Below are 18226 nucleotides of genomic sequence, written 5' to 3'. Positions count from 1 at the left end.
TGGTACCCATTTTTGTACATGGGATAGTATCAAGGAAATGGGCTCTTGCTGGTAGTGCCCTAAAACTACACATTTAGTCTGAGTTTCTGAAGCTGTTGCCCTAGGTCAGTCCCTACTGGATGAGGTAGAACTATGGTGGTGGGGATGTTCCTTTTTCTGCAAAAGGCACTTGTCTTCCAGCGATGTGCCAAACAGATCTGAGGAGCAGCAAGGTCTGGTGTAGCTGTGGGTGGTCAAAGCAGGGATGAAGGCAGCCTAAGGAAGGCAGCAGGACTCCATGGAAAGTACCTCCTCATTCACTGGCTGTTTTTAATTGCTGTTCAGCTTTCCCTAGGAAGGGCGAGGAGTCAGCCGTGGAGGCCAGGTCTTGATGACACTGAGCATGTCTCTAGATCTCTGTTTTCCCTCAGTTCTATATTTTTTCTATTTCTATTGATTCTGAAATAGGCCTGGCTTCACTGGTGAGATCGTGTGTGGGGCAGAGATTCAAACAGTGGATCTGGGACTTCCCTGGCGGTCCAGTGGTTAGGACTCTGCGCTTCCACTGCAGGGGGCACGGGTTTGATCCCTGGTCAGGGAACCAAGATCCCACAGGCCATGTGGTGCAGCCTTTAAAAAAAACCACAGTGGGGCTTCCCCGGTGGCACAGTGGTTGAGAGTCCACCTGCCAACGCAGGGGACGTGGGTTCGTGCCCTGGTCCGGGAAGAAGATCCCACATGCCGCGGAGCGGCTGGGCCCGTGAGCCGTGGCTGCTGGGCCTGCACGTCCGGAGCCTGTGCTCCGCAACGGGAGAGGCCGCAACAGTGAGAGGCCCGCGTACCGCAAAAAAAAAAAAAAAAAAAAAACCACGATGGATCTATTTCCGTCGCCTTACATGATTTAAAATGTGTGGGAAAACCAGTTTGAACGATGCCTAGGACTAAAGTCAAGACAAGGCAAGCCTTCGACCCCTACCCAAGCACATCACCCAGAAGTTTGGTCCTGAGGTCTGCTCATCTCCCTGCGAAATCTAGGACCTCGTCTCACTTCCTGTCTCAGGTGTAGCAGCCTTCACAGTCCTTACTTGAGTTCTCATATCTTCTTCCTGCCAGAAAAAGCCTTGAGGCTGGAACACCCACTCCACCTGCCAACAGCAAAAAGAGGTCAGCCCCACAGCAGTGCTGACCAACTTGGCCCAAAGCCCCAGCTAATCAGCAAGCTCCCAGACACAACTGTACATCTCTCCATAAGGGGACATGGGGGGAGGGGGTGACCAAAACACACTTTCTCAGACCAAGAGGCAACACTAGCAAAGGGGAAGGTGAGAGGACTTTTTCTTAAAATCTTTAAAATCTGTTTGAAAAGTTGCAAAACAAGATAAAAGTTATAGCCTAATTGTGTACTAAACAAAAATACATATACACATTTCTAGAAAGTATACAAAAACATTACTCTGAATTTTACTTGTCACAAGTTTTCTGTATATAACTTGTATTTTGTATCAGCATAAATTAGTTTTTCTGACTTTATTTTTAGCCTTTTATTTTTTTAAGAATCTTCATTTTATTTGGCTTACAGTCATAAGTTAATTACTAATTAGGAAAGGGCTCTTGTTTGATAGGACCAACCCGTTCCAACTAGATGGGGGGCAAAAGCCATTGTAAATTGAAACAAAAAAGAACTCAGTGTTATTCGCAGAATTCTATTCACCCCATAGGATAAACTCTAGTAGCATCATTAAAGGACTGGGCTAAAGCCAGGTCATACAGTGGTACATGGGGAGTTCAAGATCACAGGTTTCATGAGGAGGATCACAGCTTCCAGTCCTAAACTTCATCTGGTAATCTCACAGAGACTGCCAGGTGGCATTCATTACTTGGACATTTGTTAAGTACCTACCCCTAGATGCGCATGTGGCTGTTCCAGCAACCATCCGGTACCTTAAAGCATTCAACTCTTTACAGGCTTTTTGTATTATTTTGAGGGAGAACAGATGCTGGTCACCTCAGCTGGAGAGCTTTCAAATGCCTTAAACCCTGGGGTCTAGCTTTCTGTTCTCTGGTTCCGTGGCCCTGCCGTTATAGAGAAGTGCTTGGCATGTGCTGGTCCTGTAGATCTCTTGGGTTTCTGCCATCACCGTCGTCACTGTGACTACGCTCCAAAGCTCTGCACCCCCTTGGTAGGTGGGGCCACCAGAGAAATAACAGCACAATCAATATTAAAAATGCAGTTTCCCACAGGAAGACAGGTAAGGAGCTGGGCCAGGCAGGTGACAACACCCACCTAGCCTAGCCCTACGAGAAAGGCCAAAAAGGATTCTGAATCCTTCCTGTAAAAGGATTCAGCTGGCAAAGCCTACAAAAAGGTACGTAACACCTGTCTGGAAGCTTTAATACAGTATTTAAGACTTTTGTCTCTCTAAATTCTTCACTGTCAACCTCCGCTGCTCTCCACCCACTTTCCCCTACGAGCTCTGCCTTAGCCACACAATGGCCAGTCCTCTCCTCATGGGGCCTGTTTCCTTTGCTCTCAATTTAACTTCAAAATAGGGAAAAATTGCACTTGAGAATACATCATCCATTTTATTTTATTTTATTTTGTCATGTGCTCACAGCATCTCTCTCTCCTCTCCCTGGCAGGTCACAGAGATAAATTAAAAATAAAATCTACAAGGAAAATAATTTATAAAAGCACTTCCCAGGCTCGTGCCTTCTATCCCTACTGCTCAGTTAGAATGCCTCCCCACCTAAGCGGGGAGGAGAATCAGTGCTTCCCCCCTTCAACTCATTCCTGCTAGCCTGGGGCAGACAACGCTCCAGACCCAGGCCGAGGTGGGCACAGCAGTGGCAACAGTTAGAGACACTGTGGTCCTGGAACCACCTGGCCACCTTGGCGCTCCCCCCTGCCTCCCCCAGGCGGTCCTCCAGGAGCCCTTGCTAAACTGGGGGTGTGGAGAAGCTGCCTGTGGCCAAGAGCCTGAGGGAGGGGTACCCTCAGCCCCCGTTACATGCACTTCTCATTCTCCTAGAAAGAAACCCAAAAAAGAAAGACAGAGACCTCGGGACAGAGGAGAAAAACCCCAAGTGTTCACACGGTTACACGGAGTCTTTATGGCAAAGAGAACATTTAGCAGCTTTGAATATTGGTATCTCCTTTTTACTCAACACAAGCATTCTAGACCCTATAAGTGAAACAGGGCTCAAGCCCTAAAAAAATCAAAGCGCAAGAAACTCTAAGAGGAACTAGTTTTTGTTGTTGCTTCTGGGTTTTGTAGTTTTTTGTCTTTCCAGTGACAAAGCCCAGTTGTTGGTAGGGGAGGCCTGAGGGAAGGGTCACTCCCCAGTGTTGTGCTGAGTACTGCCTGGCTTCTCCACACCATCCCCCTGCCTCAGAGCAGCTCCCAGGAGGCTGCGGGCCCAGCCCCGTGGGCCCTGCCAGCACCCCAGCTCCAGAAGAGCTCCAGGCAGCCGGTGAGGGGCGGGGGCACACGGGTGGGAAGAGAACAGCATTCGCGGGCATGCTCTGATGGAGACGTGGGAGCCTCAGCTCAGGGGTGACTGGGCACAGAGGAAGATGTATGGCGGGGCAGTGAGTGACATGCTTGGTGTTGGGGCTGCTGCAGCAGGAGGCCTCACGACCCCTGCCTGTTGACTCTACCCTTTGATCCTAACCCTCCAGGCCAGTGTCGGGTCCCAGGGGCTCCCCTCTGATGGAAACCTCACAGGAGATATCCTCCAAGAGCCCCCCTTCAGGGATGCCGAAGTGCAGGAGCAGGACGAGTTCACAGGCCCCTCCCAGAACCTACTCCGTGTTCCACCCCTCCCCAAGGTTGAAGTGGGGTTTACTCACACCAGTGATCCAGTCCCCTCTAATAAAACCTGCTGCCTGGAATCCTGGCCAGAGCCAACCTAACCCGCCCTCTGATTTTCTTCCCGCTTTGATTTTTCTGGGTTGTTTTCCTTCCTTCCTTCCTTCCTTCCTTCCTTCCTTCCAGGAATGAGACCTTCTACTACTTTCCTCTCCTCTCGCAAGTCCCTTACTTTCCCTTTTTCGGCCTCCAGCAATGCCAGCACCACCCTTCCTTCAAAGGAAAGGGGTAGGGGTGAGGACCCTGTCCACCCAAACGGTCTGGCCACTTCCACCCCCCTCAGTGGGGGAAGCTGAGCCAGACAGCGCCTGCGCCTGCCTCTTCCTGTCCACTGACCCGCAGTCATCCCATCTGAGATCTATTGGATAAGAAGGCATTGAAGTCCCCGCTGTAGGTCCAGGTCCAGGCCCAGCCCTTCTCCAGTTTCCATCTCGGTGAGCGTCAACCCCCTTCCTCCCCAGGCTCACTTTCTCCGGTCCTTCGGCTTCCTCTCCTGCCGCCGGGCCTGCTGGTCAGCCAAGGTGCGGGGGATGAGGAGGACGCTGCCGTCCCCGGCGTACTGCAGCGCGTACTGACTGGGCGAGTAGGGCCGCCCGTTCTCATCCCGCAGCCGCCCGAACACCTCCTGGTACAAGCTCTGGACCTTCTGCTTCATCTGCCGCAGGGACCGGAGGAACTCCACCTTCTCCCGCAGCAGCCGGGCTTTATCGCGCTGCAGGTCCTCCACGTCCCGCTCCAGGTTCAGGATGGTGTCCAGCTTGCGCTTGCGGCAGTTCTGCGCCGCCATCTTGTTCTTGCCCCGGCGCCGGATGTCACGGATGAGGCTCAGCTGGGCCTCGCTCAGCTGGTACTTGGACAGCAGCTCGTTGAACTCCTCCACGGGCAGGTTGATGATCTTGTCGTTGGTGAAGGGGATCTTCATGGCTCGGGCTCGATGCTCGTCGCGGCTCATCTGTTTGTCCAAGAAGTCGGCCTGCTTCTCCTTGCTGCCCTTCTTGAGGGTGCTGGGTGGGGGCGGGTCAGCAGAGTCGAGGGCACTGGGTGCCATGTTGTATGTGTGGTTGTGGCCCACATGCTCCAAATAGGGCAGGCAGGAGAGCTGAGCTGGGTCCTGGTAGCTCATGCGGCAGAACTTGGAATACTCGGGCTGGTAGCCCACAGCGCCCTCAGCCTCCTCCAGATCCAAGGCCTCAGAGTCAGAACTATAGCCAACTGCACCTTCCTCAGAAAAGGAGGAAGAGGCTGAGGAAGAAGAGGAGGAGGAGGAAGAGGAAGAAGAGGAGGAGGAGGAGGACGAGGAGGAGGAGGAACTGCCTTCAGAGCTGCTCAGGGAGGAAGGGCTATGGCTGGAGTCCAAGGAGAGGCCTGAGTCAGAGTCAAATTCCTCTTCGAGCTGGGAGGCCTGCACGGGGTTAAAGCCTTCTTCAATGGCCAGGTCCATCAGGCTGATCTCGTCTAGCATGGCTTCATCTAACAGACCCCCGAGCGGGTCAGGCAGCTCAGGGCCTGCTGTGTCATTGGCTGTGCCATTCAGCTGGGGTGGGAAGAAGAGCCCTGCCAGGTTGGTGGAACCAAAGGTGGAGTTGAGGCTGGTGGAATTGCTGGGGACCAGCGGGAGCAGCGTGGAGCTGCCAGCCACAGGCAGGCTCTCCACCTCCGGGCTGAAGAGAGAGAAGTCCTGGCTGCAGCCCCCCAGGGACGCCTGATGCAGGCTGACATTCTGATTGATGGGAGTGTTGGGGGCAAGGCTGTAGTTGGTGCTCAGTGGGTCTCCTGGAGGGGCGTCGTACAGGATTTCACTTGTTGATGCGTTCACTTCCATGGCCTGGGAGGGGACAAGAGCGTCACCGTTCACTTAGCGCAGACTCCACCCCCAGGTGTGGCTGGGGCTCACGACAGCAGGCACCCAACACAGGTACAGCTGCACGGGTGTAAAGGCAACAGACAGGAAACCACAGCCCACAGCATCAGCTCCTGGCCCCGCTTGATCCATCATGCCTGGCAGAGACGGGTTCCTCCCTGGGGACTCCACCCCAAGGCAGGACTGATCAGCTCCAGGTCATGTTTGGCCCAGACTCCCCCATCATGGAGGAGAGGAAAAAAGCACCTAACGTTGCAAAAGCAGCACAGTGAAAAGTACACCCAGCCTTGGAGTAAGAAAGCCTAGATGTACCACTTGCTGTAAGACCAGGAGCATTTCACGGTCTCTCTTTGAGGTTCAGTGTCCTCACGTTTAAAATAATAAAAGGGCTGACTAGATGATCGTGAGGGCCAAGTGAGATGACAATGGCTGTAAAGCACTATAAGAATGTCCGCTTTTATTAATGCTCAACCTAGGAAACACCCAGCCAAGTGATTATCTGCCTGAAGGAAAAGAAGGAGGCGCACCTAGGAGGCAGGCCTGCTTTAGAAGCCTCAGCCCCGGGGCTTTAACCCGAACCCCAGTCCTGACTCCACCACCTACTGACATGTGGACAGTTACCTCTCAGTGTCCCCACTTTCCTATGGATCAGAAAGGTGTTAGTTACTCTCTCTTTTCCCAGAAGTGGAAAAGCAACCGAGTATGGAGACACCCCACACAAAGTCCGATAGGTTTGTGCCTGGCTCTGATAATCCTACCTGCATTTCCATGATGGACATGAGATCCTGCCACTGCTGTTCCAAATCAAATGGAGACTCTGTCCCCGTCAGGAGAGGAGACAAAAGATTGTTTTGAAGACCTGGGGGCTCACTCTCACTAGGCACTGCTTCTGTTATGCTGGAAATGTCTGCTGGAAACTAGGGCAAAACACAGAGGGTTTAACAGGGGAGGAGGAAAGACCACCTTCTGCTTTCCTCCCCGAGACTCTACCGCCTGGGGTTCTGTTTCTTCCTTCCTCTGAATTCACCCCCAGCAGCCAGGACAAGGCCAACACCAAAAGCCGGCCCCTCAGGCAGCCACAGAGAGACACACTGTGTGCAGGCTGCCCTGCTGACTCAGTGGGCTCTCCCTGGAGTCCTGCTCACCTCAGCATTCTCCCCAAAGGGGCAGGTGGCCTCCAGCAGCCTAAGGCACTCTTCCAGGGACAGGGCTGTCTGGTCCTCCCCACCAGGCACCTGTGGCAACAGCAACTGTTAAGTCTGACTGACCCGGGCCTTGGCTGCCTGGGGGCCGAAGCCCCTTCCCCAGCCTTTCCAAGGGGAAGCTTGAAGGAGGCCCTGCACGGTTGCAGGCCTACACTCTCCCTCCGTTCCCAGGCTGTCGGCTGGCCCTGAGTCCCAAACTCCAGGGGAGAAGAGGGTGGGGGGGCTCTGACGCCGGCAGAAGGCCGCTAGGTGCTCCGCCTGCCATGTGCTGTTCGTGACCGAGGCGCGGCCCCTCCGCCATGGCGGCTCTTCCACTCCCGCTTCCTCAGCCACCACTGTGACTTAGAGACCCCAACCCGAGATATACATTCAGGCCCGTCCCACAGACACAGCCTGCCTTCTCTACAGAGAAGTTTCTGGAAGTGGGCAGAGGCGGGAGTACCTGTGCAGGGAAGCTCTCCCCGGTCTCTCCGTCCACTAGCAGGTTTCGTGCCAGAGCGTCCGCACCCTCGCCGGGCCAGGTGTCCTCCTGCTCCGCTCCATCTCGCAGCTCCTTATCCACATCCTGCTCCTTCTGGCGATGACTGTAGTCAAAAATCTCACGCCCAGCCCCCAGGTCAATATCCTGTCGCCAAAGGATGTCAATCAGATCTATGTCCTGAAAGACAGAGCATCATGACTTTAGCTCTGGGGTCCAGGGGCCCCTCCCTGTCCTGCCCCTCAGAGGCTCCTCCTAGCATCACCCCAACTACTCCCGGGTGGGGCCCCTCCCCATCTACACCTGCCAGACTCTACCCCCTGTCCCCTCCGTACCAGCACGGCTTCATTCATCCATTTCCAGACACCAGCCTCAAAAAAAAAAAAAAAGAGCTAGCGAAAACCACTAGCGCAACCATCGCCCTACCGGTCTGCGGGCTTAGGATGTGGACCAGAGGCACAGCCAGGCCAAAAGGCAGGGCCATCTTACCACTACTTAAGAAGAAAGGGGGAAGCAGGAGACACTTCTCGTTTCGGGAATGGGAATCCCTTAAAACTTGGTTTGTAGAAAGCTGGCCATGGCAAGCAAGAGTGAACTGTCAAGCAAAACTGCTTCGCAGTGGCCAGGCTTGCATCAGCCTGTGGTGCCATTTCATTTGCATAAAGGGGTGGGGTGGACTGGAGAGGAAAATCCCTGCATTTGCAACCACCTGATGCAACCAATGACAACGACAGGCTATCCAGCCCTTCCTGCGGCCGTTCCCCCTTCCCTGGATGCGGCAGGAGTAAGGCTGAACACCCACAATTCTCAGTCCAGGCTCACCTCAAGATCCATCCCTGCCAGAATGGAATGCCCACTCTCAGCTGATCCTAGCAAGCTGCCTCAGTCCCCGGAGAGCCTCAGGCAGTCAGATGATCCTCACTGGACACCCCACCCCTGCCAAGGCCAGCCCCACGGTGTCCCCACAAACCAGTGCTCTCACTCCCTTACCACACCCCAGGACTCACTGGCTCCCATCAGGCAACCCACTCAAGGACATAGCCCCCATCACTGCCCAGCCACAACTGCCGCCCCGGGCACCGAAGTGCCTCCCTCTCACTCTACGCTGGCGGCTCCTGATTAGTTCCGGCTCCACCTGCCACCCCCACTGCCACCAGCGTACAACCCCAATAAATATGAGACGTTCGGGTTTCTTATACATGCCACCCCCTGCAGTTGAAGAAACCCTAAACTGTTGCCTTCCAGTCAGAGATTAAAAGGCAGATACTTTCCAGACAGCAGTATCCTTAGCTTAGACCCACCTCCCTAGCTCTGACCAGGTATCCCTCTCCCACAGTAAGCCTCCCTGATCCTAAGGCCTCCCAGGTGTACCTCTCCCTGCAGTCTCCCCACATATACCAACCTGAACAGAAGCCCTGGACCCAGGAGCAGAGGGGGGCTGGGCCACCCGGTGACCAGCCACCAAAGAGTTAAGGGGCCGGCTCCCTTTGGCATGGCCCCCACCACTGTGAGAGCTGCGGTCCAGGCGGGTCATGGTCTGCGAGATGAGCCCCAGGGCAGCTGGTGCTGGGCAGCCGGACAGGGGGCTCCAAGGAGCTCTTGGCTCGCAGGGAGCACACCAGGCTGGAAGGGTGGCCCCTTGCTAGCTCCGAGGGGCCCAAGGAGGGTGCCCCGCCCGTGCCGCTGCCTGGGCGGCCCAGCCCAGCCCCCTTCCTCCATCCTGGAGCAGCCCCCTCCCACCTCACAACCCCAGTTCCACTCGGGCGCCCGGCAGCCCCCACCCTGAGCTCACCGCAGAGGCTGCAGTGAGATGGGACTCCCACCCCATGCTCCGTGCTCAAGCTGCAGAGAAAAGCAAGCTCCCTCCTGGGCCTATCCTCCCGCTCCTCCCTCTCTCCCCCTCCCCACGCCCCCCAAACTTGTTACCTAGGCTGCAGCAAGGAGCCAATCCCCTCCCCCCCCCCACCCCGCAGGTCACTGCTGAGGCTGCAGAGAGCCAATCCCCTCCCCCAGGTCAGCAGCTGGGCTGCGGAAAGAGCCAATCCCCTCCCACTGTCGTTACCTAGGCTGCGACGAGAGCCAATCTCCTCCCCCAAGTCTCCGCTGGAGATGCGGAAGGAGCCAATCCCCTCCCACCGCCTGTTACCTAGCTGCAGCCGGGAGCCAATCTCTGCACCAGGGCAGCTGGAGAAGCTGCCGCAAGGAACCAGCCCATCCCTGGGCCGCCTCCGTCTCCTCAAGGAGACGCACCCAGGGGCGGGCAGCCCCACCCAGCCCAGTCAGCCAGCCGGGGTGGCGCAGTGAGAGAGCCCTGGGGGGAAGGGGTGCCACTCTCCCTCCTGTCTGCATCCTGCTTACCCAGCCCACTCAGGACTGGGACTCAGGACTGGGCAGACACTCCTCCCACAGCTTCTCCGGGAATCTAAGTTCTTCCCTGGAAGTGTAAGGAGTTTTCCCGTTCCTCAGGAGGGCTGTGGCCAGTCGTCCTCAAGCCCAAGGCTCAAACAGCTAGCCTGGGCAGGAACCCAGTGCACCCAGATCCACTGGGAACCAGGGGCTTTGTCACCCTACAACAAGCCAGACACAAGGAAGGGGGAAAGCCATCTGCACACATGCAGGGATGTCACAGTGCCGGCCAGGCCCAGCCCCAGGCAAGAGGAGGGAGACAGGTGCCCCGCAACGTCCTGGACACAAACGTGTCCCCCCGCCCCCCACTTTCTCTTTACCCCAGGCTTTGTTCAAGAGCCATCTCCGCCTGAGCCCCGGCTTACATCTCCAAAGCAGGAAGAACGCCCCTGACAGAATCAGGGTCACAATTCTGGCTCCCATCCTCACTGCTGCTCCCCTTGAGCCTCAGGTCAGGTCAGGGACAGCACGCTCTCCTTGGTCGCAGAGCGCTCCTCCTCGCTGCAAAGAGCTGTACACAGGCCACCCCCCTCTGGGCAGAGTGCCAGCCTCGAGGGGAATCCTATCCCTGACAAGGGCCTGGGCTATAGCCGTCCATCGAATAGGCCTGGCAGCAGGGGAGTGCTGCCGCCCAGGGATAATACCAGCTCCAGCAGTGCCTGTCACATGCTCTGGACCCGGGTATTTTTATCCCTGAGTTGCTGAGGAAATAATGTTCTAGACACACAATAATCCTCCCTTCCCCCATACCCAGCCTGCGCCCCTAATGCTAACCCACCCCCAATCTCCAAAGGGAGCAGTGAAAGCCTGGGGTCAGGGAGAGCACAAACTTCATGACGATCTAGAAGTGGAGGCAAGCAGGGTCACAGTCCCATCCCATTCCACCCCAACCCATCCAATTACGTTGAAAACATCCCATCCCACCCCATCCCAGGAGAGCTCCCTGCAGGAAGAGGAATGAAGCTACGCCTGCTGGGTTACCAGCCGCAGGGTTCCCCAGCCCAATACATCCACCCCTTGAGGAGCTACCGTGGGTGGGATGACGGAAGAGGAGGCTGGGAGGCATGCTTCTTCAGACCCCTGGGCCACGACTGGAGTCCAGCGGAAGGTAAATAACAGAGGAAGCAGAAGAGAGGTGGCCCTGTACGACTCTCAGAAAAGAGGCACTGCAAGGCAAGGAGTGCTCATGACTCCCAGACTCAGGTAATTCTAGTCTCTCTCAAAGTAGAGCCAATAGGAGCCAGCTAAGCACAGAGCAACCCTGGCACTACTGACCTTTGGGGCCAGATCAATCTGTTATTTAGGGGCTGTCCTATGCGTTTTAGGAGGTTCAGCAGCATCCCATGCCTCTCTCCACTAGATGCCAATAGCACCTTCTCCAGTTGTGACAACCAAAGCTGTCTCTAGACAGTGCCACATGTTCCCTGATGGACAAAAGCATCCCCAGTTGAGGACCAGTGGCCCAGAGAAAGCCACATGATTTGACAGTCACTAACATTCAGAGAACCGAGCTCAGGAACAGGCTTCAGCGCGGGATGGTAGGCACAAGCTGGTCTGACTGGTAGGCAGAAAGGGCCAAGTTCTACGGCATCTGTAAAACTTTTCACATACCTCCACACCGCCTCTTCCCAAACGCTGCCCCCGTGCACCCCCGCCTCCAGACTCAGCTCTGGAGAACCCAGCCCAGTGCAATCCAGCCTCCTCCTTCCCTAACGGCCAGCGACTGAACTGGACCTTTTACCAAGCTCCTTAAGACTGAGTGGCAAGACAGGTCCAAACGCAGAGCTCAAAGCAGTCTTATCACAGTGGTGGTGGTGGGGGGGGGGGCAGCAGAAACCGTTTAACGTGGTTAGAGGCGACTGCATCCCCTTGTGCCCACAACAGCGTGTCAGCCACTCGTCCGGTCAGACCTCTGACAGCTCAGAGCAAGCTGCCGTCAGCAGCAGAATGCAGTTTCTCTTCTAGCTCCCATCCATCCATCCCTCCCGTCCCTACTCGCTGCAGTGGGCCTCCAGCAAAGAGTGGGAGCCTTGGCCCTCTCCTGGCCAAGAAGAACCATCTCAATCGACCCCTTGGCTCAGACCCAGGAGAGGCGACTTATCAGGACCTTACCACCACAAGAGGCCTGACCACAAAGGAGGAGAACTTCAGGATACGTATGTGCGTTTTGATGTGGGGGGCGGTACAAGGCAACCGTCCACAAACTACGTGCGTCTTAGCAACGAACATACACCGCATCAAAGCCCATCATAACACGACTCCCTCCCCCACGCCGGGCCTCCAGGAGTCATGTTGAAATCCAAGCAGTAAACACACAGGCACGTTCTCGGGACCTCCCACTACCCTGACAGTTCATTTAGAGGTGGGTCAATGGTGCCACACAAGGAAATGCTCCCAACCCCCGATCCTATCCCAGAACAATGCCTGAGGCCCCCCGGGGCCTCTCTGGTTCTTCACAGGGCTTACTACTGCTCCTACCCTCCTTCGGGACCAGCCCACCCCCGCAACCCCAGACCCTTGCCACCCTCCCCTCCACGCCGCCACTAACCTCTTTGGTCAAGTCTCCGCTGAGTGGCGGGGCGACAGCCCCCAGATCCTCCAAATCTTCACTGAACCCCTGCTCCGTTTCGCTGTCTCGCACCCCGCTGTCTGGGCCTGTCACATCGTGGAGGCCACTGGAACTCTCGAGGGCGAGGCCCGAGCCGGGCTGGCTGCCAGAGACAGACCCCTCCGGATCCCGGTGGACCAGCCAGGCGTTAACCTCGGTGGTTGGCACCTGGAACCTGTCCAGGGCCCTCACCTGACTGAGGAGCCGCCGGGCAGTGAAGTAATTGTCCAGGTCTATGCTCTTGGGGTGGATACCATAGCCATCCAAGGTATTCCTCAGGTTGTGGAACTGGGTCTGAGTATAGGCGGAACTGGGCCCCAGGATGATCTCCCGGAGCGGGGGGAGCTGCGAGGTCAGGTAAGTATCCACGTCCACCCGCACCCCGATCAAGCTCAGCAGAATGGTGAACTGGAGGAGTCCTTCCGTCAAGTATTTCTTCAGAGAAAGCATTGCTGAAGGACCAGAATGTTTATGCTTTTTGGTTTTTAAATCTTCCAAAAGACAAGTCAAGGCCACCGCTCTGCTGCTCCGGCCAGCAAGTCACCCTCCTCAGGGCCCAACCCTGTACCCCACCCCGGCAGAACACAGGGGCTGAGCTTCCTGACAGCCTCAGAGGAAAGCACAGCCCTCGGAGCCAAGGCCACACTCCAGACCACATTCACTTTTCCCTTCTTGACACCTCACCTCTGGAAGTACAACTCTTTCCTAACCCAGTCCAGGCCCTCAGGGCCCACGTGACTTACTGTCTCCACAGTCCACATACAGTCGCTTCCTCACTCACATTAGTTGTCCTCTCTGTGAATTTCACTGCAGGTTGTTCTCGGGAACAGCTGATGGATTTTTTTTTTTTCCTTCTCTCTCCTAAGGTTTATTTCCTTTGGCTGGAGCTACAGGCCTTTTGTCTTGGGTCAGAGTGTCCCGCCTCCTCCACACTTACCAGGGGGGTTTCCAAAGAAACCTGAAATGGGAATCACAAAAGCAACAGGATAAGATTCCATAATTTTCATGCCATGACCAAGGCAGAGGTAGGAAACACATTAAAAGGCCACTTTTATTTTTTATTTAAAAATAAATCAGTTATTATACTCCAAGAAAAACAAAACATGAAAACCTGTTACAGACAGAACAACTATGAGAGGAAGGTATTGCTCACAAGGGATCTCAGTTTCTGGATATTAATTCTGCAGTACCCTAAAAGGTAGCTCATTTTGGATAAGCAGATAATGCCCAGGGCATCCAAAATATTTTACACGTTGTCTGATTCACCAACCCTCCCCCCACCCCATACACACTACCCAGCTCCTATTTTTAGCGTGAGAAGTCCATCTCCTATCTTAAAAGAAAGTTTGTTTCTCGTCTCTCAGGAGAAAACTGCCTACAATTCTTGTGCCTTCAAGTGCTAAAAGGGAGGGAGAGATGATTGATGGGTGAGAGAATAAAAGGACGAGAGGACAACCACATCATAGAAAAGAATAACGCCTTTTGTTTTTCCAACTTCAAAATCTGATTTCTCTTTCCTATCACTCTCACATTTTAAAAAAATGGGGGTACTGACGAGATGGGGGGCCCTGAGGCAGGATTATTCGGCCCAGAATTTGAATAGGCAGGTTTTATTTTCATTCACGTGACCTTCTGATCCAAAGCAGAAGGATATGGCCAAGTCTTCAACCCAGAGAGCCAAGTGGGGAGGGAGTGAAGCTGCCTTTCACTTTCTAGTCTCTGCTTCTGAGCTTCCATTAACCTCCTAAACCACGACATAGCTCTCTCCTGTTCACTGCTGTGACCCATCTACGAACTTCATCCTAAAGGGACAGAGGGATACACACACACACACACACACACACACACGCGCGCGCGCGCGCGCGCGCGCCCTTATCTGGCTGCAGTAAACATAACTGCGACCCAGAAGTCCTGCTTACACTTCCCTCCAGTTCTCACGCAACTTACTACTAAAAACCTCCCAAGAGCCAATTAAGCTCGAGAAACCGGACAAGGTCCCTTAAAGATCGAGTAAGGCCAGGCCTGAGCCCGGTCCCACCCTGCCCCGGATACCCGAGTCCGGCTGGGACCAAGTCGCCATGCCGCTCCTGGCGCCTCGACTTCTAGCCTCTGGGCAGCAGCGAACAAGTGCTACTTTCCTGGCCTTGACCCACCCTGACGGCCAAACCCCACCCCGCCCTCCGCCCTTACGGCCCCACCCCGCTCCCAAGCCTGGGCCTAACACCACGCCTTCTCAGGCCCTCAGCCCTCCCCAGTCCAACCCACCCCGGAGATGCTTTCTCCACGGCCTCTCGGCCCCTCCCTGCCAGGCCCAGGGCCCGGCCCCGACGCGAACTCCGCTCGGCCGCCCGCTCCCGCCTCCTGCCCCTCAGCTCCACCCCGCCGCCCTTCAGCCCGTAAGCCTCGGCCCCGCGGCGCTGCGCCCCTCCCGTTAGGGAAAGAAATGTGTTTGATACCCTCTGCTGATCTCGGCGTCCGCCGCTGCCGCCACAGCAGGCGCTCAGCCCGAGGCCAGGCCTTGCCGCCGCCACCGCCGGCCGGCCTAGAGCTCGCCAGCCTCCGCTTCCCTCCCCGCCCCCTCCTTCTACCTCACACGGAAGCCCGCCCTCCGCGTCCTCCCCCGGGACACGTTTCTCCAATCAACGAGCGAAGACAGTGGCCGTCGCCGGATGTCGGTTTGATTGACAGCAGAGAGAACCCAATGGCCGAGCGTGCCTCCTTCTCCCTTTACCGATTTCCCAAGACTGACACGGTCCACGGCCCAATGGGCATGTAGGCCCGCCCCACGGCATGGGCCCACCAATAAAGTGGGGCGAAGGCCCTATCGCCCGGCGTTCGGGACCCCTCGGCCGTGCGCCCACCGCTCGCCGGCTGCAGGAGGTATTACAGGCTGGGCACGGAGTGAAGTTAATAGGCTGAGCGCTTCCAGTGCATTCTTTGGCGAGGGTATAAGGGCTTAGGGCTGGGAATGGGAGGTGGTATCGCCGCCGGAGTGCGGGGTCCCCCCCTTGAGGGTTCCCACGGTGACTTGCAAAAGTCCAGTGAGACCTGAGATGCTGAGGTGGGGCACAGAGCATGTGTTTCGCATGGTGGGGACGCTCGTGCCGCCATTTTGGGTGCTGGCAGCGGAAACCGCTCTCCCAGTTTCCGCTCCGTGCGGGCTGCGCGTTGGGCCCCTTGCCAGTCAGGGATCCTTACGCCGCCTGTCCCAGGCAAACCCTGCGGACGGCTTGCCACGACGGTGGTGGGACGTTGGGGTTATGAGGGATGTGGCATAATTAGTTATTTTTGTCATAATACAAACACCTTCTCCTCTGTCTGTACCAACTCCCACACACACACCCTCCGCCCAGCCTCCCACGCAGGTTAGTTTTGCTTTTCAGGAATTTTCCTCAGTTTCTAGTGTTCTCCAGTCTCTTCTAGCCGACATCTTTGTGATCTCCAAACATTGGTTTACCTCCAGCATCACCTTGGGAAGTTGTTGAACTTGCACATTTTGAGGCACCACACCAGAGGTTCTGATTCTTACCCTGGGTGGCAGCCTGATAACCCTGCCCGTTTATTAAACGACTCAGGTAGTTTTCATACAGCTGGTGCAAAGACCACTTTTAGGCAGTCACTGAGTTGGCGTTTGTAGTAAGTTGTTCCTAGCTGTGGGACAAAAGAGGCGCTGACTCAAATTCTTGACTCCCTGGAAGATCCTGCTAATCTAGTGGGCGAGCCATTGGTCCTCATACAGCCAAGGACAAGGCCAACTGGTAATTTATTTGATGAGAACATCCAGTCCATCATGTGTTTGGAGAATTAGGCGGCTTAATTCTGGGTGGTTCACAGATTATAACGCACTTTCACCGTGTAGGAGTATATAGCGTTGAATCCTCAGAAAACTAGTTACTCATTTCAAAGACAGATTAAGGGGACTTCCCTGGTGGTGCAGTGGTTAAGAATCCGCCTGCCAACGCAGGGAACATAGGTTTGAGCCCTGGTCGGGGAAGATCCTACATGCCACGGAGCTATTGAGCCTGAGTACCACAAATACTGAAGCCTGCGCCCCTAGAGCCCTTGCTCTGCAACAAGAGAAGCCACTGCAATGAGAAGGCTGCGCACAGCAACAGAGTAGCCCCCGCTGCCCGCAACTAGAGAGAGCCGTTGCGCAGCCAAAAATAAATAATTAACAAAAAAAAAGATGGGTTCGGAGAGCACATGTTTTATTTATTCGTTTTACCACTTGTCACCCAGAAAATGCTAAAATACAAACCCCATGAGGACTAGAATTTTGTGCGTTAACGTTGAATCTTCAAAACCTAGGACAGTGCTTGCAATAGCAGATACTCAATACTTGCTGGGAGTTCCCTGGTGGTCTAGTGGTTAGGATTCCAGACTTTCACTGCCATGGCCTGAGTTCAATCCCTGGTCAGGGAACTGAGATCCCACAAGCCCACAGTATGGCCAAAAATAAATAAATAAATAAATAAATAAATAAATAACATCTCGACTTTAAAAAATAAATAAGGGACTTCCCTGGTGCCGCAGTGGTTAAGACTCTGCACTTCCCATGCAAGGGGCCTGGGTTCAGTCCCTGGTCAGGGAGCTAGATACCACATGCATGCCACAGATAAGGGTTCACATGCCGCAACTAAGGAGCTGGCGAGCCACAGCTAAGGAGCCCGCCTGCCACAACTAAGACCCGGTGCTACCAAATAAATAAGTAAAATATTTTATGGAAGTTCCCTGGTGGGCTAGTGCTTAGGATTCTGCGCTTTCACTGAGGAGGCCAGGGTTCGACCCCTGGTTGGGGAACCATCCCATGTGCTGCCAGAATACAAGAAATAAAATAAAATATTTTAAAATAAATAAATAAAAAGTACTTGCTGAATAACTGAAGGGGAACTCAAGCAGGCCTGTGATTAAAAGTTCCTGTTAAAAGCAAAAATCAATAATTGGAGGAGGTGTGGTTTTGAAGGATATGGCATATTATATCTAAAAAAATGGATGACCATTCAGCCCCTGAATAAGACCATGAAGGTAAATACTGCTGTTGGATAAGAAAAGAGGAGAAATTAAGGTGTAATCAGTAACTCTAAAAATATATCAAGGGGGTTGAGAAGGAAATATTTTTAAACCATAGCACTAAAAGATATCAAGACTAGACTAAAGTTACCAGGCTAAAATACAAGACTATTCTGAGAAGATAGAAGGAGAGATTGCATACTAAGAGTGGCCATCTGTTTGACACAGCAAATAGAGAACAATTTTAAACCTTGACACAGTTCCGAAAAAACAACAACTGGACAATCATTTATCTATGGGGAGTCAGGGAACCTCAGCACCAACAAAACTGAGTGTTTTGGACAGTCCATTTGTACTTTACAAGTTTCTTTTGAGCTGCATAGCAGGCTACCAGGTGCCTGGGATGAGAAATAAAGTTATGTAGTACATATAAGACTAACATGAAATCAAGATAAATATTCACTGAAATGGCAACTGTGGGTGGGACAGCCACACTGAGGAGACTCACATCGTTTTAAAAGCCGAAATTCATTTGGTCACTTTTTAATGACTCACACGTTTGTTAAGAAAGTTCTCTTACCCATCCTCTTCTTTCCTTTCTCTCCTTTCTGGGGTCCTGGGTGTGGAGAGAGTTACAGGCACTGAGAATAGGAGGGGCTCCATGTTAATCCTTAGAGAAACACGGGGAGGGGGAAGGGTAAGCTGGGACCAAGTGAGAGAGTGGCATGGACATATACACACTACCAAGTGTAAAACTGATAGCTAGTGGGAAGCAGCCGCGTAGCACAGGGAGATCAGCTCGGTGCTTTG

The 18226-nt window shown here is 54.3% G+C and overlaps 1 protein-coding gene across 6 annotated transcripts; it reads right to left on the bottom strand.

Annotated features, from left to right (window-relative positions):
- Positions 1-2549: 2549 nt before the first annotated feature.
- On the bottom strand, positions 2550-14983 carry NFE2L1 (NFE2 like bZIP transcription factor 1). 6 transcript variants are annotated; one of them, XM_081218366.1, is made up of 6 exons: positions 14863-14982; positions 12347-13364; positions 7357-7572; positions 6855-6944; positions 6468-6626; positions 2550-5673 (listed from the first exon to the last, which is right to left on the bottom strand). In XM_081218366.1, exons 2-6 carry the CDS (start codon positions 12854-12856, stop codon positions 4312-4314), a joined length of 2337 nt encoding a protein of 778 aa, XP_081074492.1. In that variant the 5' UTR covers positions 12857-13364; positions 14863-14982; the 3' UTR covers positions 2550-4311. The 6 variants fall into 6 exon arrangements, with proteins under 6 accessions (XP_081074492.1, XP_081074494.1, XP_081074493.1 ...); XM_081218368.1 differs by having other exon boundaries at positions 7357-7539; XM_081218367.1 differs by lacking the exon at positions 14863-14982 and adding an exon at positions 14459-14557.
- Between the last annotated feature and the right edge of the window lie 3243 nt (positions 14984-18226).

The sequence above is a fragment of the Mesoplodon bidens genome, assembly GCF_964165515.1.
Source record: "Mesoplodon bidens genome assembly, chromosome: 19".
Classification (NCBI taxonomy): Eukaryota; Metazoa; Chordata; class Mammalia; order Artiodactyla; family Ziphiidae; genus Mesoplodon; species Mesoplodon bidens.
Note: the sequence above shows the minus strand (reverse complement) of the source record. Positions and strands in the feature narration are given on the sequence as shown.